The sequence below is a fragment of the Drosophila miranda genome, chromosome XR (genome assembly GCF_003369915.1).
Source record: "Drosophila miranda strain MSH22 chromosome XR, D.miranda_PacBio2.1, whole genome shotgun sequence".
Taxonomy (NCBI): Eukaryota; Metazoa; Arthropoda; class Insecta; order Diptera; family Drosophilidae; genus Drosophila; species Drosophila miranda.
Window position 1 is genome coordinate 13,406,116 of NC_046674.1, and position 24,140 is coordinate 13,430,255.

The following is a 24,140-nucleotide window of genomic DNA, read 5'->3' on the forward strand; positions in this document are numbered from 1 at the left end:
TCAGTGCAGCCCTGTATGGAACAGCTGTATGTAATCGAAATCGAAATCGGTTTCAGCCAGAAAGAATACGATCAACAACACTGCTTATTCACTGTTCCACCTTCGTTCTTTCTTGTTTCTGTGTTTTTTGCGTTGTTTTGTATTCTAATAAATATATTACAAAATCATATAAATACCTGTATTAGTTGTTGTTCACGCAACAGCCAGGAAACGCTAAAAGAAACGGCAATTATTACTTAATTTGAAAATTAAAAAGGTGAGTGCCACCGACTGTGTGCTTGCACTGCGTTCCCATGCATTCAAATAATATTCGAATTGAAATAAATGCTTCTTATCTGCCCGCAAGGGCACCAACCACTCCCAAAAAAAAAAAAATTTACTTGCAAACAATCACCAAAACCGAATGACGATCATTTGCCGGCCCCGTGTGTGTTAGTGTGTGATTCATATATATGCATGTACATACATGTATGTATGTATTTATGTGCGTCTGGGTCTTAACATTTTTCTGGCCGTGCACATTTCTTTATCAAAACTGGGCATGGTCTTTACTCTTCCTTGAATTATCCCCCCCACCACACCACACCAGACCAGACCACAACACACAAAGCGAGCGAGCGAGTGAGCACTTTGACGGGGGGTCTCTGGGCAGCGTCCCTGCCCCTGTATTGCTCCACTATACCAATCTATCTATTGGAATTTTGTTTGGAATTGGTGGATTTTGTTTGGGCAGTGCGCCGCAGTACGGATCGGATACAGATTCTACCTTAATTCGAAAAAATCAGCTTAATATTTATTTTTTTATGCACATACAGCACAGTACGTGTAGTATATAAAAATAAACTTTAATTATCTCGCAACAAACATTAATAACATTTCCATTCGCATGTACTCTCTGCTCTTCAATCCAAATCTGGAGAATTGAATACTATTATCGGTCCAACATGTATTGAAAATGGGCATAAAGCGAGCGACGTGTATTTAGATAATGAAAAATAATGAAAAGCAAAAGCAAGATAATAAACTACCGTCAGAACATACTCGTCCCCATACATACATGTATGTACATCCATGCATACATAGTACATACATATATGTACATATGCATATACATACATATGTACATACATGTGTTCGTGTGGCTGGAGGCGTCGGTCTGGTCGTATTCGCTTAACGCCCGTTCTGGTCAATATAATTCAATGCCGTTCTCCCCACCCCCCCCACACTCTGTCAGTGTGCCTTTTGCCTTATCTGCCTTTGTGCGTCCGTATTTGGTTGGGACCTTTTTGTTTTTTTTTTTTTCTATGCGGGGGGACATCTGCCAGCTGCAACCGCAACCGCCCCCACCCCCACCTCCACGCCAGGCCCCATCTATCGACTCTCCAAGCCACAGTTCATCAATGTGTTAATAATTGGAATTTAATCAATATTATCGAGTGACTAACATTTGGTGGGCAGCATTGTGGTGAAAATTGAATGATAAAAGGCAATCCATTTAATCTGCTAGTCCTGCTGATCTCCAGGGAATATACACTACTGGCCAAAAAAATAAGTACATCGGTGTAGTTTGTTATGGAATAGCTCGAATGTTAGTAAATGTATTGATGCCAATTGTTTATATTCGGAAAGGTTACAGTCTTGCCAATTATTTAAATCAAAAATTAAAGTGGGGAACCATCTTAGTAAAATTCTATGCATACATTTTTGCTGAATGGGCATTTTTGGTCTGGCCAAAATAATAAGTACACTGGTGTTATTTATAAATTTTGAAGGATTAGATAAGGATTTGGTCAAAGGATTGTTGGTTTTTATTGAGTTCTTTCATATTTAAGTACATGAGAGTTTAAAAAAATTCTTTAGTTAGGCCCTACTCCTGAAGAAAAGAAGTTTTCCATAAGTCTTCAAAAAGAAAGGAAAATTCTCCGGGAAATTGCGAAAAGTCTTGGACGCTCGGAATTTTTTGTTCAGAATGCTTTAATATCTAAAGTGGTTATTGAAAATCGAGGATGGAAGAAGAAATCTTTACAAACAACGCACACCCGCATCATCAGTCTTTCAAAAAAGGATCAGTTCATGTCTTCCAAGGCCAAATACGCTCAAATTGGGAAAGAAAAATCAGGTCTGATGGTTCGTCGGAGACTACAATATACAGACCTAACAGGACGGATAGTCCGAAAAGTTCCCTTACTCCGAGTAAAAATTTTGAAGATGAGGCGAAAACTCGTTGAAAATCATTTGGCATGTTCTGGCTCAGATGGGTCTTAAAAGTGGAATAATATATTATTGAGAGACGAAACAAAAATAAATCTTTTTGATAATGACTCCAGAAGATGTATACAATTACCCAAAGGCAAAGAATTCGACTTCCGGTACACAAAGAAAACGGTTAAGAACGGAGGCTGATGTATAGGTATCTGAGGCCATTTTTCTTGGGATGGCGTTGAGCCGGTACATAGCATAACTGATCATGTGATCCAATTCGGGTATAAAATTTGTGCAAAAAACGTGGTATGAGATTCCAGTGGAGACTTGCCGCAAACTTATTGCTAGTATGCCAAGAAGAATGGCCGAAATCATCCAAAATAAGTGTGGCTATATAGGATACTATTAAAAGATTATAAATTATAAGAAAAAAGTGTAAAAAATTTGAAAGGTTTTTAGTTTTTCGCTTTGGAGAATTGCTGTACTTATTATTTTGGCCAGCCCTTATTTATGATTTTAAGGTTTAATCGATCATAAAATATATATTTGAAATGAAAAATGCTTATGATAAACATTTTTATAGTCTATTGTAGGTTAGAAAACTAAAAGTAATTTTGATTTTTTATACCCGATACTCAAAATGAGTATTGGGGTATATTAGATTTGTGGTAAAAGTGGATGTGTGTAACGTCCAGAAGGAATCGTTTCCGACCCCATAAAGTATATATATTCTTGATCAGCATCAATAGCCAAGTCGATTGAGCCATGTCTGTCTGTCCGTCCGTCCGTTTGTCCGTCTGTCCGTCTGTCCGTCCGTCCGTCTGTCCGTCTGTCCGTCCCCTTCAGCGCCTAGTGCTCAAAGACTATAAGAGCTAGAGCAACGATGTTTTGGATCCAGACTTCTGTGATATGTCACTGCTACAAAAATATTTCAAATCTTCGCCCCGCCCACTTCCGCCCCCACAAAGGACGAAAATCTGTGGCATCCACATTTTTAAAGATACGATAAAACCAAAAACGCAGAATCGTAGAGGATGACTATATGTTATAGAGTGTAAAATCTCAACCAGATCGTATAATTATTATAGCCAGAATCAAGAAAACAATTTCATTCTTTCTCGCTCTGTCTCTCTCTAACACACAGGTTTCATGGTCGGTTTTGCCAATTGCAAAATATGAGTTCAAGGATCTCAGAACTATAAGAGCCAGAGCAACCAAATTTGGTATCCACACTCCTGTGATATCGGACCTTGACCGATTCGTGTCCAAATTTCGCCACACCCCCTTCCGCCCCCGCAAAGGACGAAAATCTGGGGCATCCACAAATCTCAGAGACTATTATGGCTAGAGTAACCAAATTTTGTATCCACACTTCTGTTAGATCTCACTATAGAACGTATATCTCAGAATTTCGCCCCACACCCTTCCGCCCCCACAAAGGACGAAAATCTGTTGCATCCACAATATTGCACATTCGAGAAAACTAAAAACGCAGAATCATAGATAATGACCATATCTATCAAATTGCTGAATCAGGATCAGATAGGATCATTTTTGTAGCCAAAAGCAAGAAATCAATTTGCAGTGGCTACGCAGCGCCCGACGTCACGCTTAGACTGATTTTCTGTCTCTCTCGCACGCATTCTTTGTCGTGTCGTTTAATATTAGCGGCGTCTGCCGGAGGAGAGCCATATTGACTTAGTATCGGGTATAACTGTAGAGTTGCGGTGTCCGCAGCAACTCACAACGTTCCCCCTCGTTTTTTAATTATGTTTATTAGAAAAGTTTTATAGGAGATGAAAGAAAGCTTATAAGCGTGTACTTATTATTTTGGCCAGTAGTGTACATATGTAGATATGTATGTATACTTAGAAAAAAACCATTATCGTGTCCTCATGTTACTCACACTACTAAAAATATCCCTATGACCCACATGAATCATTAAGAGGAGGAATAAAAGAGGCAGAAAGAAATGCTAAACAAGAAAGAAAAAAAAAAAACTCTCAACTAGGAAAAATCATGCGTAATCTTACCGATATAAATGTATTCGATTAATAAACAAACATACCAGACTTTGTTTGCAGCCCCCTAGGTAAGAGAGGAAGCCATGGCCGAAACAGCGAAGCAACAACCCCATCCCGACCATCATGATGAGGATGTGCACGATGCCAACTACCAAGCACCGCCGGAGAAGACCATCGAGGAGATCATGGCCGCCGATCAGGAGGATGAGAGTTTGAGACGCTACAAGGAGGCCCTCCTGGGCGCCGCCCAGACCGAGAAGATTGTTGTCGGTAAGAGAGCAATCAAAACAAAGCCTATCGAATGCTAATCCAATTACCCATTGCCCGTCATCTCTAGAGCCCAATGATCCACGCAAGGTGATTGTGAAAAAGCTGGCGCTGGTTGTGGGGGGACGCGATGATATGGAATTGGATCTTACTGGCGACATTAGTCAGCTGAAAAAGCAGGTAGAGCGCATCATGACTGATCCCCATTAAGGAATCCATTTGACCTATTGACATCTATTTCCCGACAGCTTTTTGTGATCAAAGAAGGTGTTCAGTACAAGGTGCGCATTGATTTTATTGTGCAACGTGAAATTGTCCACGGCCTTAAGTATGTGCAAAAGACCTCTCGCTTTGGCATGCCCGGTAAGTGATTCGATTTGAATGGATCTACAGCCAGGAGGGTGGGGGACTTTCCTTTCAATCGAAATGTTTTCCATTGAACGAGTATTTGGTTCATCGTACAGTGCGTACACTGTGCCGTGCACTTTTGGGACTTCACGTTTCGCGTGGCCACATTCCACGTTTGCTTTTTTCGCCCATAAAGGCATCAGTTCTTGATAGACTTCTGTCCGCTACAGTATGGGGAATAGCACCTTCAATAGCACTAGCCTGCTCTGCGGAATTTTCAGTGTGGTCTACATTGTGCTTATTACGTTTGCCATTTTTACCATAATCATGTGCTGATCAATGTCCCTTTGTCCTTGTATGCCTTGCCCTTTTTTGTTGGATAATTATATTGCCTTGCGTTAAGTTGTGGGTAAGATTGTGGTCTAAGACTCTTTGAGAGATTTGTTCTTGTTTTCGTGAATAATCATTTACTTCTTTCCATTCCCATAGTCGACAAAATGAAGCACATGGTTGGCTCGTATCCGCCGAAAAGGGAAATTCAGTTCTATTTGACGCCCGCCGAGGAGGCGCCCTCCGGCACAATGTCGCGCGGCACTTACTCGGTCAGCTCGATCTTCACGGATGACGACAAGCACATACATTTGGAGTGGGACTGGACCTTTGAGATCAAAAAGGACTGGGAATAAAGCGGGAAATACACCACACATAGAAACCCACACACACAACACACCACACACACACACCGACATAGACACAGACACACAGCATATACAATTTTTTTTTTTTTTTTTGTTTCTTCCCCAAAATTGTCATGTAACTAGTTTATTTTTTGTTTCCAAAATCTGTAAACGCGAGTTTCCAACAAAAAATGAAGCAAACCAATTGATCGTCAAGTATTTTTGTGAATGGTATTAAAATGAAACTATTTTTGTATCTAAAGAGTTAAATGTAAAGCCACGATATGTATTTTTATATCCATTTGATATCCAATGGAATGTGTGTAAAAGAAGAGCAATTCTCGCCCAATGTCACTCACAAAGAGATCCAGTCAATCCACTCAAGTCAAAACCAAGTCAAGTCAAGTCAATCAGTCGGCCTCTGCATGCCATTGCATATGTCTAACATATACCCCCATTTCCAGCTGAATTCTGATGAGTAATCAGAACTTTAAGAAAGTTGTATGCATTTTCGCCATGTATTTAAATTTAATGAGAGGAAAGCGTTTATTCTTTTCAACTGAAACTGCAAGGGAAGCCCATACCCAGCCCAGAGGGGATCCACTCAATCAATAAACTGGATCTGGAACTGGTAACTGGATATTGATACCTTACAATAATGCATTTGATATCTGTAAAGTCTACATAAAAGGGGGATCCCTCACTGAACTCTAAACTATATATTTTAACTGTATAACTTAACTATCTCTGTGTATTTTTTGTTTAAAATTTATGCGAATGCAGCAGAATGAGTGCAACTGAAGAGCAATAAAAATAAAATATATTTAAATATATACATATGGGCACACATTGTTGATGTTTTTAGTCACCCACTGAGAGCAAATTATACAGTAGCCTCGGCACTTTATAATGCTGCTTATCTGTTGACGTTGCCCCGAAGTAAACGTCATAAATTGTTGGTGGAAGTCAAAGGTACAACTCGCATTACTCATACGCCGTGCATACCAACCATTTCTGTGGGGTGTACGTACGGAGAGCAAAACTTGTGTGGCTTTGTCCTCTCTGTTTATATTCCATTTCGCTCGGGCAACATGTTGCCAGCTAAACTGTTGCACTCGGCAGCGCGCAGCATGTGGCCCAACACTCGAGGCGGCAGTCTTTGAATGCAGGAGAGAACAACGAACCGAACCGAAATGAAATGAAATATTCAAACGCACATTTATCTTAAAAGAATGAATAAATAAATTGCCTGCTTGTAAATGGCGCGATTTGCCGAAAGAAGAAAGCGAAATCCAAGGCGCGGAATGTAAGAAAAACAGCAGTAATAATTTTCTGGAATAAACCCTTGAGGCATACCCAGTAAATGGCGGAAAGGAAACCTTTGAGCCTGCTTTCATACCATACCATACCATGCCATGCCCAAAAAGGTATCCGCTTTAAAAGCTTCCTTGGAGCAGGATTTCTTATTTATTCTGTTGATTGTTTTCATTTCATTGTTCCGCCGAAAAAAGCAACAAAAACAAAATAATTCAGGAATCTTGTACAGTTTAAAGGTAAAAAAGTTCGTTTCGAAGAAGAGACTCGGACTCACTTTGTAAGTTTTCCTGACATTTAAAGCCAGTCCATTGGTATTTGAAATTCAATTCATGAATGCTTCCGCTCATATTTGATTTGGGGGCAAGAGCAGAGATTGAAGAGCTTCCGATTCCACTCTAACTGACAATGCCTCCGTCCATCTCCGTCTGTTAAGAGCAGAATGATTGACAGTCGCTCCACCAGCTCCATATTGTTCATCCAGTGCAGCAATCCAAGACACCGGATTGTGTGTCACTGTGGCCTTTTAGCCTGATGCCGGCAATTGTCCGCCCCCCATTATGGTCCATTGCATCCGGGCATAAAGTTCACTGGAATGCTGCAATAACAACAAAAAAAAAGAAAAGAAGAAAGACACAGTGAAAAAGGGAAATCCAAATGCTGCAAAAAAATGGGGACAATAAAGTAGAAAATAAATGAAATCAAAAAGGAAACGAGGCGCAACAGGCAATGTGCACACACGCATGGCTGGGAAGTGCATATGGCGGCCTTGGCGTCCATTTTGTTCCCAGTTCCCAGCTCCCAGCTCCCAGCCTTTATTGGCAGCTGTTGCATTGGGGCTGACCGGTCCATGTAGGGCAGGAATGCTGCCATAAAATACGCCAGATGTCGGCCGCATAAATATGCACCTACTATTATATTTATTTTACACATATATTGTCCTGTATGGCAGGCGGAGTCCTTTTCTGCGGTCTCCTTTTTTTCATAACTATTGTGTGATAATTTATAAGGGAAAAGACCCTATACCATAATATTCATAGCTGACAATTAATGTCTGATATATTTAGGGGTGTTCCCTCCTGCCAAGTGGAGACTATGTTGGCTTCTATTAAGCCTATTTAAACTTAATTAAATCTACAAAAGATTCGAGCTACCCATTTCGTATGCGGGCCAGCACCCGACACGGCGAAACGTGCGAAAGTTGATTTCCTGCCGATTGCGAGGGGCAGGACCCCGGCCAACGTGGCGTATGATGAATTTAATTCAACGCCATGTGTCGGCGTGGCTGCTTAAGATAGTTGGGATAGCTAGAGGGCAGCTCAATGCTTAATGCTTCGTTTATATTGCACTTGAAGGGATGAAGGGAAAACCATCAATTAATACGCCAATACTCGAACACAAATTGTATATCTATACTTTAATTTATTTAACATTAAAGGAAATAGCTGAAAGGAAGGCCATACAAACTCTCTCTATCGAATCGTACTATTTACATTTTCTAACCGATTTAAGTGTCCGTGAGTCGGGGCTTTAAGTCCCGCCACTCTTTAGGGGGCATATCGTACGTCAACACAGGCCGGCGTCTGGCCAGCAGGACACAATTCAAAGTTCAGCATTACCCTGGCGACTGCCAACGGATAGCAAAAATAATTTGCGTTTATATTGAATTTGTTTTTTTTGTTTGTTCCCCCTCTGTATATTTGTTTTTGTTGCGCCAGAGATTCATTCGAAGTTGGCAGGAAATTGCATGATTTGTGAATATATTTATTCAAATGGACTTGCGGTCGAAGGTCGGTGGGCGCCTCATCTACATTTTCGGGGAGACGACATTGATTTTTGGTATTAGCATTCCGGCATTTTTTTCGTCTCCTGGTTAGACGATAATGGGCAGGCCGAGGCGGAGAGGTCGTCCAGGGTCGTCCAGGTGAGACGGTTTCTGGTTACAGTATACCTTATATTCCAGAGTCAAATTCCAACCCTAAGCCATCTCAGGGCTCTACATGAAAGAGGGTTTCATTACTTGGAAGTTGGTTAATAATTCAGGAACTCATCGCAACTCAACTTAACGGCAGCGGCGGCATTCTTTGTTCTTTATGGTTTAATGTGAGTTGCCGAAAAATGTAATATTAATTCGGGTAATTTAACCCTTTCGTCGTATATGTATTTGAAACATCTCAGACTTTGAGTTGGAAAGTGTGAAGCCAGCGATTTCGCACACAGAGGATGGGGATGTCAACAAGCTGTTGCCACAAGCAGATACCACCCGCACACTCTGATACACAGGCTGGGGCAGGAGCAGGGGCTGGGGCAGGGGCAGAGGCAGAGTCAGAGATCCCTCTCCTTTCCCAGGCACTGTAGATGGCTGTTGAGCTTGCAGTTTTTAGCGTTTTGTAATTAAGTGAAGCGCACTAATTAAATAACACTTCGTAATTAGGCTTTATGTCGTGCCCAAACTGACGACTCACTCTAACTATATACTTAGACTTTTGCCACTTTCCACTCCGCCCTTTCCCTCTTTCCGTGAGAACTGAGTTATTAGAAGCCCTTTTTTCTGTAGCTTGAAGCTGAAATTGATTTTCCCCCCCAGACAGGAAAAGTTCAAGGGCGCGCAAGCTTCAATTAAAAATGGATAAGAAAGAAACGTTAGTGGTAGTATCGACTGGCATTGGCTGACACTTAATAGCCGTTCATTAAAATATAATTTACCACTTTCAAGGCACCACCACTACTAGGCCATGGAACGCAACAGGAGGTGGCACCGCCCAGACCATTGATTTATGAGCAGCGGTAGTGCAGCACTGCACTTAAATGAAATACATCTAAATCAATCGTATACATCTGTTGGCAAATAAATCAGAATTTGTACAGCGGAAAGTCCCCACCCTTTGACCAACATACAATATATTTAAAACCGTTGAATCTATTATAAATTCAAGACCGCCGCAGGCCAAGAGATTGCCCACCCACGACTATGGCTATGGCCCCCCCCCCACTGAAACTCCCACGGCACCAGCAACAGCTGCTCGAGGGGATTGAGTAATTTTATTCGGCTTGCCGTCGCAGCTGTCTGAGCAGTGTCCTTCCGATGGCCACCCGACAGTGACTTTCAAGAGCGTCGAGCGAAGGTAAACATGTTTTGATTTCGATCTGGTAATGTATTATGCATGCCAGAGACCTGGGGGAGAGTCATGACCGGAGAGCCGCGCTGACGCCTCCAGCCGGGGGACGGGGGCCAAGGTGCCGCCACCTTGACCTTGGGGACAGCCAATTACCAGCATATCGGGGCTATCGAGCGCATCTTCAATCGCATATTGGGTGGCCAGACACCCCATCCGTATCCCCCTATCCGTTTCAGCTCACAAAATTTATGCAAAGTCCATTGTGGGCCTTCAATTAGTTAATTTGGTCTGATCCTTGGGCTTGGCTAGGCCTATACACAGTCAAAATTGGCCCTTAATGGCGTCTGATACTTTAAGCTGATTTTATTTTTGTTGATTCGTCAACCGTAAGTCCATTATTATTTATGCACATCCAAGTCCCCACAGCTGGGGCCACCAGCTCCGTGAATATGTTGTCTGGGGCATTGCTGTCCACTTGGGGCATTAATGTGGGTCTTGGGAGCAGGCAAGGTGTATTTTTTGTAATTATTTTAATTAATGAAACGCCATGAAAATGCTGTAACAAATAATTTCAATGCAAATAGATGGTTTCCATAATTACAAATCACAATCGAATTGTCTGTGAAACTTTGTGATGCGAGTATTTAATTCCAACCGTTGGATGGCAGCCAAATCATGGGACAGACGGCGGCACTGTCAAAGTTCATTACGTATACGCCTCGTGTTGTCAGTCGGAAATTGCACAGCCAGCAAACACCCCACTTTGTGTAGGTGTTTGTGTGTCAACAGAGCAGCTCAAACATTATGCTAGACTCCGGCCAGATGCAACTGAACCTCCCGGTTCCGCCGAGCAAAGGCAAGGGCAAGGGCAAGGCGAAAGGCGAAAGGGAAACGAGTGCTGACAATATCCTGCTAAGCTGAAATTAACAACGAGGACTTGGGACTTGGGACTGGGGACTGGGGACTGAGGACACTGGGAGCTGCTCAGTAACTAATTTAATTCCAGGATATTGAGGTTGAAGTGGAGGCGAGTGTCAATTGCATTAGCTGCACATCGAACTTCTGTGGAAATGGAGCCTCAACACGGAATGCCATGCCATGGAAAAAGCCCATTCTTTCCGTCCCTAGATTGGCCGCTCTAAATTGAAATTAATTAGATTTCATTAGTTCGGAAGGAAAGTTTAATGTTGAGACAGGATTAATTGACAGCTGGATAACCCACTATACAGTGGGATTTTGGGATTAAAGAAGGCCACAATCGAACTGGGATTAGATGTGATTAGTTTTTGGATTTCCTACAATAATTTACTGACTGCAATTCAAGTCCATAGTTTCTAAAATATATATTCTCTATACGTTTAATAAATATTCTTAGATGCTAAGAGCGGGGTTTATTTCAAAGCGATCAGAAAACAAAGAATCTATGAGCCTACATATAAAGTATATATTTCGCTTACAAAATCTACAAAATTTCCTCTCTCTCCTACGCGATCGACCATGCCTGCTGTTTGCTGTTCAAGTTTCCCATAAGCGAACAAACTCATTTGCTGGGAAGATTATCGTATGGCTGGGGGGCAGAAAATCAGCAGTTTGCATTTGCCAGGCACACGTGAAAGTGGACCCCCTATAATAAGAATCTGCTAATGGAACGAAAGCGTAAAACCAAAACAGAGCCACTAGCGCTAGTCGCTGTCTCTCCCTCTCTCTCTCTCTTGCTCTGGTCTGCCTCCACGTTTTGCTTCGCTCTCTGCTCGCTGGCAAGCAAGGTCGGCAACATGTTGCTTGTTGAACACTCGGTTTCGTTTCTCATCCAATTTTGATTAGAACGTCCATGGGTGGCGTTGCGTGCGGTTCTCGGTTTTCGGTTTTCGGTTTTCGGTTCTCGATTTTTGGCGCTCGGCAGTCGGTGCCGATTTCGCGCGTTTCCTTGGCTTTTGCTTTAGTGTTTTAAGTGAGCGTGAATGTGAATTTTTTTTAAACAACATCTGCCATTGAGCAGTTGCCCTACACATGTGTATGCCTATATGTTCAAATATATTCATTGATATTGTATATACAACTGAGAATAATCTGTGCAGTGGAGGAGTATCATCCAGCAATTAGGTATTGTATGCCGCCAAGCAACGCCATCCGAAATTTTCAAAGAAAATGCCCGGCAAACCCCCAACTCCCAACGAACGGTACTAATTTCAAAATGTGCAGTGCTGACAGAGGAAACGAGAGATTGGTTAAAAATAAGTTTTCTAATTTCGAAGGTGCAAAAGTTTTTTAAGCCACAACTAAACAAAAAAACTCGTGATAAATTAGATGATTTTTGTTTGTTTGAAAGCCAAGCTTTAAACCCTTTCTAAAATGTTTTTTTTTTGCCAGAAAACCGGCAAACAAAAAAAAAAAAAAAATATTGTTTACCCACCGCCTGCTTTCCCACAATCGAGTGTAACTAATTTCCCAGCTCAAGAGCAACTGCATAAGTTTCTAAAAATACTTACGTTTCGAGAACGCGAATAAACGAATCGAATCGAATCTGAATCTGAATCTGAATGGGCAATGGGCAGCAGCGACAGATCGAAATAACCGGAGCACGGCGCTCTCCCTTCGGCTCTCGGCTCTCGACTCTCCGCTCTCCGCTCTCTATCTCTGGCATGTGTGTGTATGTGTGTGTGTGTGTGTGTGATAGTGCTAATCGTATCTGATTTCGAATTTCTATAAAATATTTATATTCATTTGAGTTCTCTTCGGCTGGGCTCTTGATTAAATTAAGCCAGCAACAACAAGTGTCTCCAAACTAAATATATTTTATTTTATGAAGAAGGAAATCAAGAAGAAAACTTGGCAGCTGGCGGCGACACTTTGCGTCAGTTCTTGCTGCTGCTTTCGGTTTATATTCGGTTTATTTTTTTAATTTTTTGTTGTTGTTTTTGTTGGTGCAATTTTTAGCGAAGCGTCGGTCGAACGCGTTAATGATCGCGTATGTGTGACTGTCTCTGATGAAAGAAGCGATACAAAAATATATACACACTCGTCGATATGTACATATAAATAAATATACTCGTATATAAATTTATTTAGCAGCCACAGATACTTGAACATGTGTGTGTGTGTGTGTTTTTTTTTTTTTGTTTTTTTTTCTTTATATATTTTTGTTTCATTAATTTATAATCTCTGATGGCAGAAGAGGAAAGAAGTGTGGATATGACAATGTTGTTTGAAATTAACTTAATTGCTGAAGATTGATTGGCCAGCGAAATAGACTTTTTTCCCAGCATAGAATATTGTAATATTTTCTAAAAAATGCACTTAAAAGAGTTCATTGTTCTCATGTTAATTCAACAGACTTGAGCGTTATTTTATCGTAGTGTAAATCTCGTATAATCAACGAAGACCCAGATGAAATGACCTTAGCATTTGTCCTCACATTTATGAAACATATTTCGTTTATTTATAAACGTAAGCCACACACTTAACAACACCAACTCGGCCAAATCATTTGCCAAATGCTGTTGGCTTTAAATAAATCAAGTTATAAAAGTGTTCTCACCGATTTCGTTTTGGCTCGCGGCTCCGCATTAATAAATTAACGCCCCCACCTCAGTCTTTCGCATTTTTCCAGTTTCTATTTTTTTCCCCCTTTTTTTTTTTTTTCCTTTTATCTTTATGGCCGGCAAGACACCAAGTTAAAATTCTATAAAAATATTGTCATGCTTTTCCATATAGTACTACCAGGTCTATGCATACCTACAATCGTATGTGAAAGCAAAATTAAATTAACTTTGGAAATGCCTCCGCCTTCTCTGCCCCTTCCAGATCTGATAAGGGAATGAAAAAAGACTTTGAAAATTCATTTCGATTTTTTGTTTTTTTTTTTTTCGGGGGTGGCACTCCTTTATCAAAGGCGATAGGGCCGATAAAATAGTTCATTGAAGCCTACCAGTAATTCCAATGAGACAAATTGTATTTTACATTTCTGCCAAGTGTACGGATAATTTATGAATCGAGAAGACAAAAGCTCCAATCCCCACCAAAAAAAAATAAATATATATAAATAAAACAATATCCAGAGCACTGTCTAGAAGGTACATGAAATATTTATACTTATCAGCAGAGTTTAAACAAAAAATGACTAATACTTACTGTCCAATAAAATACATAAAATATAATGTGGCATGCCTTAACTGAGTCATGAGGGGAATACCATACGGAAACCAACTCTATTTCTTGGGTTTCATATGGGTTAAGGCTGGCCCTAATATAGGCATTCCATGTAAAAGTGGGCAAATATCTCACAGATACTCGCGTGTATGTGAATAGATTTCTGTTTGGGGTTTAGGCTAATTTGCGGCACTCACATCTACCTCTAGATACAACAAATATTCCACTGTCTCTGACTAGGCCACACTGGTCAGCAAAATACGAATTACAAGTGGTTTTTTTGTAGCTGTTTCATTTGGATGATTACTCTGATGGTTTACCGAGTGCCCAGGTCTCTTTCGAAACAAGTATATTACAATGATATACATATTTTAAAGGCATATGAAACCCCAACTTAATTGCTTAGAGAGAGAGAAAGAAACTCTAAATTGGAAATTTGTTTCCAATAAATCCAAAATTGTTTAGCAGATCTTCGATATACTTGGTGTTTTTTTACTATCAAATAATCAATAGTAATATTTTATTTTCAGCCCGAATTTGGGGCCAAATTTTCTGCTGTCTAGTGTACACCATACACCAAACGTATGTTTGTACGATTAGCACACTTTTTCTGTTTTTTTTTTTGCACACTATTTCCTCTCCGACTTGACTTTGTCAAGTTTAAAAAAATTTGTGAAAATTGCGTTTTTATTTATGTACACAATTGCAATTGCCTCTGTGTGTGTGTGTGTGTGTGCAGTAGTATTTTCTTATTTTCATAATATCTCCGTCACTGCATATATGTACACATGTGTATATATGTGTGCGTGTGTGTATGTATGTAAAATATATTTATATTTATTTCTCGTTTGAATTTAATTAAATTTGCACATTTGTGTTAAATTTTCAACACATGTGTCTCTGTCCGTCTCTCGTGCCTTGCGTGCTCGTCTGTGAGTGTGTGTGTGTGTGTGTGTGTGTGTCTTTCATATATTTTATACACTCGGTCGGTCTCTCCGTCTGTCCATCTGTCCGCGTGCCCATGCCCCCCATGTGTCAACCTAGACGCCTAATCAAACAGCAACAACAAATGTTGGCAGTCAAATTCAGAGCCCTGAGAAAGAGAGCGGCGGAGACACGACACGAAAATGATAATAAACATGTCTAATGGCGGCTAACGAGAGCAAAGAGGAACAGAAACAAACAATAAATAATAGATCTTACAATTTTAACTTCAATTAAATACAATACAAAAAGAAACAAATACTATCGAATAATTCTAAAAATACATTGTTCTGTTTACGCTTAATTATAAGAATAATTCAAACACGTTCCACCTTCTGATGCTGTTAAAAAAACCAGACATTGAATCAAAATAGAGATACAAAAGCTGCATTTATGATCTGTTATCCGAAAATAAAGCATAAATATATTTCCATTGCATTCAATTGTATCATTTATTCCCTGCCCCATTCATTGAGAGTGTGTGTGAATAAAATCTGAATAAAACATACATATTTTCTCTGCCAAATGAGAATCAATTTGTTGTGGCACGCCCGGAAATGCTGTGGCATTCGTCTTGTTTAAGCGGGTTTGCTCGCCCGAAATCGGTCGAGTCCCAACATCGGGCTTACATGGGTGTTAAGGTTGTGGAAAATACAAATCTTTTAAATTCGATAAACGATTTTGTACAGATGAAAGGCTTTGTTGGATTCTTTGTTGTTTCCTCTGGTGGGGGGTGTGAATTGTTGACATGATTTCCAGCTTAAAAGTATTTACTATTATAATAATGTTGCCCTCAGACCTCAGACATATGTAGGTCTATTTAGTGACTCAATTTTGTGTGTTCTCAAGTTTGTAGACAAATATTTGACTGCAATTTTATTCAAACTTGTCGGACACTCAAATGTCCAATATATTGGCAGGTTTTTCTTCAAAAAGATTTCGAATTGATTTATTTGACCATAGTTTTTGGCCATAACTCAGCAGAGGCCGCAGCCTCGGCCAGCCATCGCCTGCCTCTTGACGGTGGGCGGGGTGCGGTGTGGATGCATTTGCACAAATCTTTGGGCCAGGCCGCTCCACCGGTCCTCGCCCCAAATGGCCGCAAAAATGTAATTTTATGGCAACATCAAGTTTGTCTTGCACATTGCACAAATATTTCATTGTGACAGACAAGTATTTCGGCAAAATCTGAATCCCAATCCCAGACCGTATCCAAAAAGGTTGAGTGGAAATGAATTTTTGAATGAGATTCTCAGCATTTCGCGAAGCATTCACAAAGTTCTTTCTTTCATTGTTTATTTCTTTTGCTTAATTACCTGTTGTTGTGTTGTTCTTTTGGCCTTTATTCTTTTTTTGGCGGTAGCCGTATTTTTAGACTTTTGATGTCGACAACTTTTATGGCCGGGGGTAGCTAATAAAATCGCTTAGCACATGCTACAAACATTTCCTTCCTTCGGATCCATAAATAAGCAATTAAAATATCTTAATGCGCTCATCCCGGCTGCAGCGCCCCCAAGCGGGGGGCTCTCCGGGGGCTGCTGGCGGTAACATTTAATTGAATTGTCCCCATCAAGGTCCCTGAAAAACGCTTCAAACTGGTATTGCTATTGCGGCAAAGTATTCCATGGAGGGATTCTCATAAATCACATCGCCAAATAGTTGGCCCAAAACCGAAGGACAAAGGGCGTAACCCTAATTAATGTTTTGTTCATTAAGAGTCTTGCATTCTCTGCCAAATCAAATTAAAGACCATCAACCGAAACAACAGAAGTCACGCCTCCAGCAACCGAGTGCAGGACAACCACAGGACGAGGCAGCCACACCCATACACACGCCCAAAGGGCGTCTCTCTCCCCGTCAGTGGAACTTGCTTGGGTGTGGGTGGGTGGGGTTTGCCCCTAATGAATCAGTATTCACAAGTCCAGCCAAGAACGATACACATGTACATACGTAATGGCAACATTTGATTCATATTTTTTGGCAACTCGAGCAGCATAGAAAACCGTACCATAGAAATTAGCCCGCCATTGAAGAGTTCTCTGTACCCCGTGGCGTATACGTAATGTATTTATGGTTTGTCCACTTGAGAGCCCTGCTGCACTGGCCATCTAATTGCATTGAAACCGAGATCTCTCTCTCTGTCTCTTTTTGCCTTTTTTTGGCATTCAATTCAAAAAGTTTCTCTTTAGCCACAAGTTCTTTTTGTTCTGTCTTTGCTGGGAAGGGGGAAAGGGGGGGCCCCCTCTGTTTGTGGTTTCAATTAAATGTTGATTAAATTGTACGCCTGCTTCTTTGGCACTGACGTAAGTGCGAGCTGTGTGCTGGGTTCCATCCATAAAAAGACAATAGAATTTATTGGGTGTCCCATAAACCTATTACAGATACAAGATACAAAAATTAATAAATTAACAAATGACAGAGAGCTTGAATGATGTTCGAGGACTCCAGAAGACAACAATTCATTTATAAAGAATGCAAAATTAATGGAACTTCCAAAATATATTTCATTTAATTTGATCCAGCTGTTGAGGCTATGTTCGATGTGATATTTCACCAATTATATATGTACGTATATGTATATATAGGAATCCAGCCAAGTCCTCAAGCCAAAAAGCATAAAAAGCATCCCCCGATAGGAAAGAAACGTTTTATTGCTCGAAGCCCCTGCCACAAGGCCCCCAAAGGGGCGAAAGGCAATAAACAGAGGCGTAATCATTAATCATGCGCGATCAAAGTCAAAGATACAACAACAACAACACCACACATGTGCAGGTATGTGTGGTATCTATGTGTGCACAAGCTACAGACAGACACACACGGACACACAGACACACAGACACCATAGTGGCACTCGCGCTTACTCAATCAAGTGTACGAGTGTTTGGGGAGAGGCGCTGCGCTGGATGGATGATGGCATGGTTGAATTGCTGGATGTTTGGCTGCTTGGCTGCTCGGCTGCTTGGCTGTTTGGTTGGGGGCTACTTTAATCAATTTCAAACACACAACAAACACACACAGAAACCCCAAACCCCTGCGCTTCGGAGAAGAATGCAAGGTTCTTTGGGAGGAGGTTAAATATTATATTTGTTGTTTGAATGATGGGAGGCCAGCAAACAAACGACAATTATTTGCCGAATTTTTTCCTCATTGCTAAAAATAAAAGAAAAACAAAATTAAAATTAAAAGTGCAAAAATTGACGAGTTTCCGTTTGCCTCATATTATGATAATTATGATAATAAGTTAAATGCAAAAATGATGATAATTGGCTGACGAGAAAGCTACGCCCTCGCTTTCAGTGCAATTTCGATAGAGACAGAGAGAGAGAGCGAGAGCGAAAGAGAGAGAGAGAGGTCCGCCCGTAAGTGAGAATGAGATTGCTCATACGCCGCATTCGCCGAGGAGCCATAAAACTATGGAAAAAATGTAGATTTTCAAGGAAATGCACTCTGCTTTGCCATATTTATGGCTTATAGGAAAAATACAGATAAATTTTGTGTGCTTTTTTTTTTGCAATGTTTACACACGGAAAAGGCCGGGTATTGCGATCGTTTTGGGCCAAGTGACTTGTAAAAGAATTCGTTCATCAAAGAGGGAAAACTTTTGAAGATAGATATGTAAATAATGCACCTTGCGATGCAATCGTAAACAATCCATACACTTAATATTTATATGAATTTAAGTGGACTGCACAAAGCACGTTTATTTATTTTCATTTGATTTTATTTTTGCACTGAAATTGCGCTAGAATAAAACAAGAGTGCGGCATAAACAAACCACACTATTGGCAAAAAAACAAAAACCAAAAAAAAAAGCACAACTCGGGCCAAACAAAACAATCCACAGAATGGAACAGAACCGAGTCGAGAGCCCCGGCAACAACAATATATCGCATCGTCTGTATCGTCCGTATATTTGTATTGTATATTTATTTATGAGTACGGGTGTGTTCCAGCGGGGTACTCTGGCGCTGGCTCTGCTCTGTCTCTGCTCTGCTCTGCTCCCAAGTGCTTTGTGCGGGGGACAAGGGTCAGGCTCGTTTGTTGGCTGCTTAAAAATGCGAAAATCCACAAGTGGCCGGCGTCAAAGCACAGAGATTAGAGGTCAGAGCCACAATGGATAGATAGAAGGAGGCTAAGGTGACAAATGACAATGGATTTGAATGGGCCTCTTGGAACATATGTACACACTCGCCCAACTATCGCTTTGGCTGGCCTCACATCTCAAATATCTCAAGTGCTTAAACATTACATTCAATGGGATCCATTGCTGGCTGTCAGACTTGAAATTTATTGAAACCCCCAATGCGGACAAAAGAACAGAAAGAAATTCATTCATGGATTATTTGCTGGTCGGAATTTGTGCAGGAAGAATATTTCAAAAAAGAAAAGATAAATCGCTTTCTTTCTTGATTATTTGCTTGAGCCTTGAACTTTTTATCGCTTTCGTTTGTGAGTCAAAGTATGGCAGAATATATCATTTACATAAACACTTTTTAGCAGGGAAATCATAAAAACTCGCAACTGGAAACGGGAACTTTTGTTTACATTTCATTTGCTCTCCAACATTTTCAAATGGCTGCCAATGAAACAATGCAGTGGCAGCTCAAGTGGCTGGGTTCGAGGTTGGAGTCATTAAAAAATATTCATGATTAGGCACGCTCCATGCCCCAGCACTCACCCTTCAAAATGACAGTTTTCTCTAGAACGTTTCGGTGGCAGTGGCAGTGGGAGTGGCCGTGGTAGTGGCAGCGGCATACCAAATGAAACATACACAATTTAACTTGGACTTGGCCAAAAGATGCAGCTAAGTGGCCAGCGGAAACGCTGAACGCAGAAACTTTTGCCAACCCGAATGAACAACATCAGGAGCAGTTCCAAAGTGTGCTCCCAGTTAGTTTTGGGGGGCTTTGACAGGGCCTGGGAAAACTTTCACTGGATGTGGAGGGGGAACTATGTGTGCGCGGAGGAGTGCCGTGTCGCATGCCTGCAGGATATGCGACAACTTTGCTTGAGTTGCCCTGACATACTGACATTTGTTTAAGGATTGTTTAGGGCTTGTTGAGGACTTGAAAATACTGCTTCTCTCTGTAAACATGTACAGTGCAGCAGTAAGCATCTTTTTTTAAAGATTTTCTGAAAAAAAAATAACTAAATCTTTTTCATAAGAAAGATTTATTAAAATAATAAAATAAGAACATTGAGAACAAATATTTGGTTAGAAAAAATGCTAGAAATTTCCCTAGCTTAAATTTTTTGGTAACCATTATGTAATTAGACTCCTATTTTTACATTTTTTTTTCTTAAATATAAAGAAAATTATTATTTTTTTAATAAGGAAAAACAATATTTTTTCCTACAAAATAAAGGATATTGTATTGCTGTTAGGCATTGAAAGAACCAAATTTTGTGGGCTTTCCTGGTAAATTTTGGTCCATTCTTCAAGTTCTCAAAATGGCGCCCATTACTCGAAAGTATTCCCCAAAGATTCCCTTTTCCAATACGAGTATGTTGCCGATTATAGGGCACTTATTCGGTTGCCAGTGCTGGCTCAAAAGTAAGAGAGAAAAAAGTTACTTTTGTTGTCTCTTGTTGTCCTCAAGTGTGTTGGGCTGAAACTTTTCTAATTGCTGCATAGACACTCTCCAGAAGAACCCACAAAGACGCAAATATACTTACATTTACTCGCACATACGAGTCCTAGCACGAGTACGAGAAGAGGTAGAAAAAAGCATTGTTTCTGCCCAGAAAAGAAAAGTTCTGAATGCGTTAAGGAAACTCTCGAAGTAGAACAACATTTTAAGAACATCAAACAAGATGTACACGAAGTTGGGAGCTGCCAGTCGAAGCAGCAGCTGAAAATGTCTTGAGTTTCGGTTTTGGGGGCAAAGTTTTCGCTTAACTGAAATGCAAGAAAATGGTAGAATAACAATAATAATAAAATTGAGGACTTAACATTAAGAAAAGACCAGAAAGAAAGAGTTTAAGCATCAGGTAGGAAGGAAACCCATTAACTATCCAACTAAACCATTATCTCTCCTTCTCTCTCTCTCTCCGACGTTTCGTTGCAGCTTTCTCACTCGAATTCCGCAGAGAGGCGGCAACAAGTGTTCGAGGGTCCTTGCCGTCGGGGACTAGGTGTAGGACTGGTTCTGGGGACTGGGGCCATCTGGGCGTGCAGCTGGCGGCTGTGAGGTGAAGTCCCACTCGTTCACGCCATGGTAAAGCAGAATGCGGAAGCTGCGAGAACGGAAAATGGCACAACGAATGCAACGAATCTTATTGTGAAAAGCGGCGGAAATGCAAACCAACCAAAGACGATGACGACAACAGCCAGGACATCATCATCGGCGGCCAAGATGGCGGAGGCTTTGTCGGCCTCATTGGCCGACTTGAGCGAACAAGAAAACGGAACGACGGGTGAGTGCCAAAAGTCTCAAGCCCCCCCCCCCCATATCCCTAATATTCCTAGAAATGGGACAAGCTTCTGCGAATCAAATTAGTATCCCAAAGTGAGCATTCTTGGGGTTTATTTTGTTCGGTTCGGTTCGGTTCGGTTTTTTTTTTTTTGTTTCTTTCGACATCTAACAGTTGGCTCTAGGCGCGAGACTTTTGCTGGTTGCCTTGGTTTGGTCTTGAAATTGAATTACCATCTCTGGCTATACCCCTGGCTATCCCCCTGGCTGGCTGATGTAACCCCGTGGCTCGACTTAATTTGGGTTTGTCACGATAGCGCATCAGCTGCCCCGCGCCGCACCCATTTCCTCTATCCTGCCCTCTCCTTTTGACCTGTCGCGCGTTTGTTGTTTTAATTAAATTTAGCCCCACTAACCCACCGCCCACCGCCCACAGCTCATAATAATTATGGCACTAATAATGACGGCCATGATAATACACATAGTTTACAGAGTTTTCCCCATTAATTTTGGAGTTATTTTTGAGCGGCGCGTTACCTGGGTTAAGCTCAAATGTCAGACAGGGTTAATTATCTTTGGTATTTTGTGGAGAGAGCCACCTCTGGGAAACGTACCGATGGCCCCGAGGCTCGAACGAAAATCAAGATATAAACTCTGCAAATATTGCGTTCTTCCTTGGCCTCGAGGGCAACCTGTTGAATGTCACTGTTTTTTTTTTTTGCTTTGGTTTGCAAAGTTTTGATGTTGATGTTGCCTTGGGCCTCTGGAATGAAAGAACGTTTATTGATTTCCATTCGATGGTATTTATTTTTGGGCGTTCTTTTTGATACAAGTCTTTGTTAAAACTTTACTTAAATTTAAAGAACGAAGAACAGCTTATTCCACCTGGGCTACAGTGTCTCTGAGCATTTGTTTCTTAGCGAAATAGATTGAAATCGTTATGTACAGGAAGTACGGCAATAATACTGTCAAAGAGATGGCCAAAAACTGCTCAATATTGCTCGTGGTTATTCAAAGTAAACTCTCACCCCAAGTGATGCCCACGAATATCCAGTAGACAATACAATTTCCAATGCACATGTTCGCACTTAAATGGATGGCCATTACAGCGCTCTGCAGGACATAGACGATCGTAAATGCCAGGAAGCAGCCTTCAATCACAATGTAGACCAGAACCGGAGTAGGAGATGTCTGCATTTGAGATATTGCAGAAGAAGTAATCCTTTTATGGCACTTGTACATACCATGATCAGGGAAACGGACAAACAATTGCCAGCCACGAAATGTAGGACACCCCAAAAGACGGCGAAAGTTTCTGAACAAACAAATATGGAAGCAATATTTTCGAAATATACATATTTCATGAGTATTTACATTTTACCTCTAATCGTATTATCGTTGGTTCTATCAAAAAATAACCCTGCAAGTAATTAATTAGTAATATTTACTATATACACATGTACATATATATATATATATATATATATATATTTACTGAAGAAACCAGCCAGAGAAATAATGGCCAACAGATCGGAGAAGAGGGCTATGATCAGGCCACCGCTTCGTAGCGATAGATAGCGGCAGAAATGTTTCGCCTGGAAAAACTTTTCAGCCTTGCACATTTCCAATTAATTTCAAAGCTCACAGAATAATAATAATTTGTAGTTTTAGTTGTAGTTGTAGTTTTTGCTTGTCGTTTCCCCTGACACAGATTGCCGGGTATCCTTAGATGTAAAATTATTGCAAAATAAACAAATGTTTTTTCTAGACTTTAAGCAAAAATAATTATATTTCCGATCGTTGTACAACCCTGCCACTTGGGGCTGACTCAGCCTTTAGTTCCCGGTAGTAAGAGTATGTGATGTAAAAAAAATACAATGTCATTCCTAAGAGCATTAGGTATTATAGCAAAGATATGTGGAGAATAAAGCAGCATCTCACCCAGCCAAGCAACCACATATATCCAATAGGTTATATTGTGCCCAAAGCTCTGGTTCACAATCAAGTTTTTGCCCATCGCAGCTGAAATAATGCTGAATACCAGCAGATACGTGACCTGGACCAAGTGCATCAGCATGGGCACCCAGAACAGAGGCAGATATTGCTGTAGGAGTTGCCAGATTAATTTCAGACTCCACACCGATACGATCTTACCGATATGATGGCAGCCAGCAGGACAAACGAAGCGACGACTGTCAACAGATCTGGCACAAGTTGCAGCACTGTCTGGGTTACCTGGGCTAAATGGAGGACAGGACAGTGTTAGGCCAAAATATGAGCTCAATGAAAAACGGAAACCCACTTACCTGGAAACACATATGTGGACTCATACGCAACCGTATCTATCCAAGCAGGAAAAAAATAAAAATGGGAAAATGTAGTGGGAAAAGGGGGGTTTTATTTACTATTCAATAGGTTGAAAATGTAGTCAATGTTCATTCCGGAGCAGAACAGCTGGAAGAGGGCGAACAGAATGCAGCCCGTTTGCAGGGACACACAGAAGCAGCATTTCTTGGCACGTAACATATTAAAATCAAATACCATTTCATATATTTAATATAATTTTGATTTTGACAACGAACACAAAATAACCCCAATTCGAGACAATAAACTCCCCGAAAAAGTATGCTACAGTCGTGGCCG

General features: G+C 40.8%; 4 protein-coding genes across 9 annotated transcripts in view; 2 read left to right on the forward strand and 2 right to left on the reverse strand.

The window, feature by feature from the left end:
• Positions 1–65: 65 nt before the first annotated feature.
• Positions 66–6,349, forward strand: LOC108152137 (rho GDP-dissociation inhibitor 1). 3 transcript variants are annotated; one of them, XM_033387360.1, is made up of 6 exons: positions 66–256; positions 4,287–4,496; positions 4,564–4,673; positions 4,742–4,856; positions 5,245–5,250; positions 5,331–6,349. In XM_033387360.1, exons 2-6 carry the CDS (start codon positions 4,310–4,312, stop codon positions 5,525–5,527), a joined length of 615 nt encoding a protein of 204 aa, XP_033243251.1. In that variant the 5' UTR covers positions 66–256; positions 4,287–4,309; the 3' UTR covers positions 5,528–6,349. The 3 variants fall into 3 exon arrangements, with proteins under 3 accessions (XP_033243251.1, XP_033243250.1, XP_017136723.1); XM_033387359.1 differs by having other exon boundaries at positions 67–256; positions 4,274–4,496; XM_017281234.2 differs by lacking the exon at positions 5,245–5,250 and having other exon boundaries at positions 69–256; positions 4,274–4,496.
• A 5,436-nt stretch (positions 6,350–11,785) lies between these two features.
• The window catches only part of LOC108152507 (adenylate cyclase type 2), a 34,145-nt gene continuing 21,790 nt past the window's right edge, over positions 11,786–24,140 (forward strand). For 2 of the 3 annotated variants that reach the window (XM_017281895.2, XM_017281896.2), the window contains exons 1-2: positions 11,786–12,054; positions 21,153–21,501. In XM_017281895.2, coding sequence (XP_017137384.1) covers positions 21,300–21,501 — 202 coding nt within the window. In that variant the 5' untranslated portion in view covers positions 11,786–12,054; positions 21,153–21,299. Of the gene's footprint in view, positions 12,055–12,188; positions 12,207–21,152; positions 21,502–24,140 lie in introns of those variants that run through there. The other variant, XM_033386907.1, reaches the window with a different exon arrangement.
• On the reverse strand, positions 22,285–23,206 carry LOC108152514. 2 transcript variants are annotated; one of them, XM_017281907.2, is made up of 5 exons: positions 22,993–23,206; positions 22,879–22,917; positions 22,742–22,812; positions 22,526–22,688; positions 22,285–22,462 (listed from the first exon to the last, which is right to left on the reverse strand). In XM_017281907.2, the coding sequence occupies exons 1-5, from the start codon at positions 23,117–23,119 to the stop codon at positions 22,374–22,376; spliced, it is 489 nt and encodes a 162-aa protein (XP_017137396.1). In that variant the 5' UTR covers positions 23,120–23,206; the 3' UTR covers positions 22,285–22,373. The 2 variants fall into 2 exon arrangements, with proteins under 2 accessions (XP_017137396.1, XP_033242803.1); XM_033386912.1 differs by lacking the exon at positions 22,993–23,206 and having other exon boundaries at positions 22,872–22,917.
• Positions 23,249–24,122, reverse strand: LOC108152511. Its single transcript, XM_017281904.2, has 5 exons — positions 23,903–24,122; positions 23,804–23,839; positions 23,652–23,737; positions 23,439–23,601; positions 23,249–23,383 (listed from the first exon to the last, which is right to left on the reverse strand). Exons 1-5 carry the CDS (start codon positions 24,039–24,041, stop codon positions 23,283–23,285), a joined length of 525 nt encoding a protein of 174 aa, XP_017137393.1. The 5' UTR covers positions 24,042–24,122; the 3' UTR covers positions 23,249–23,282.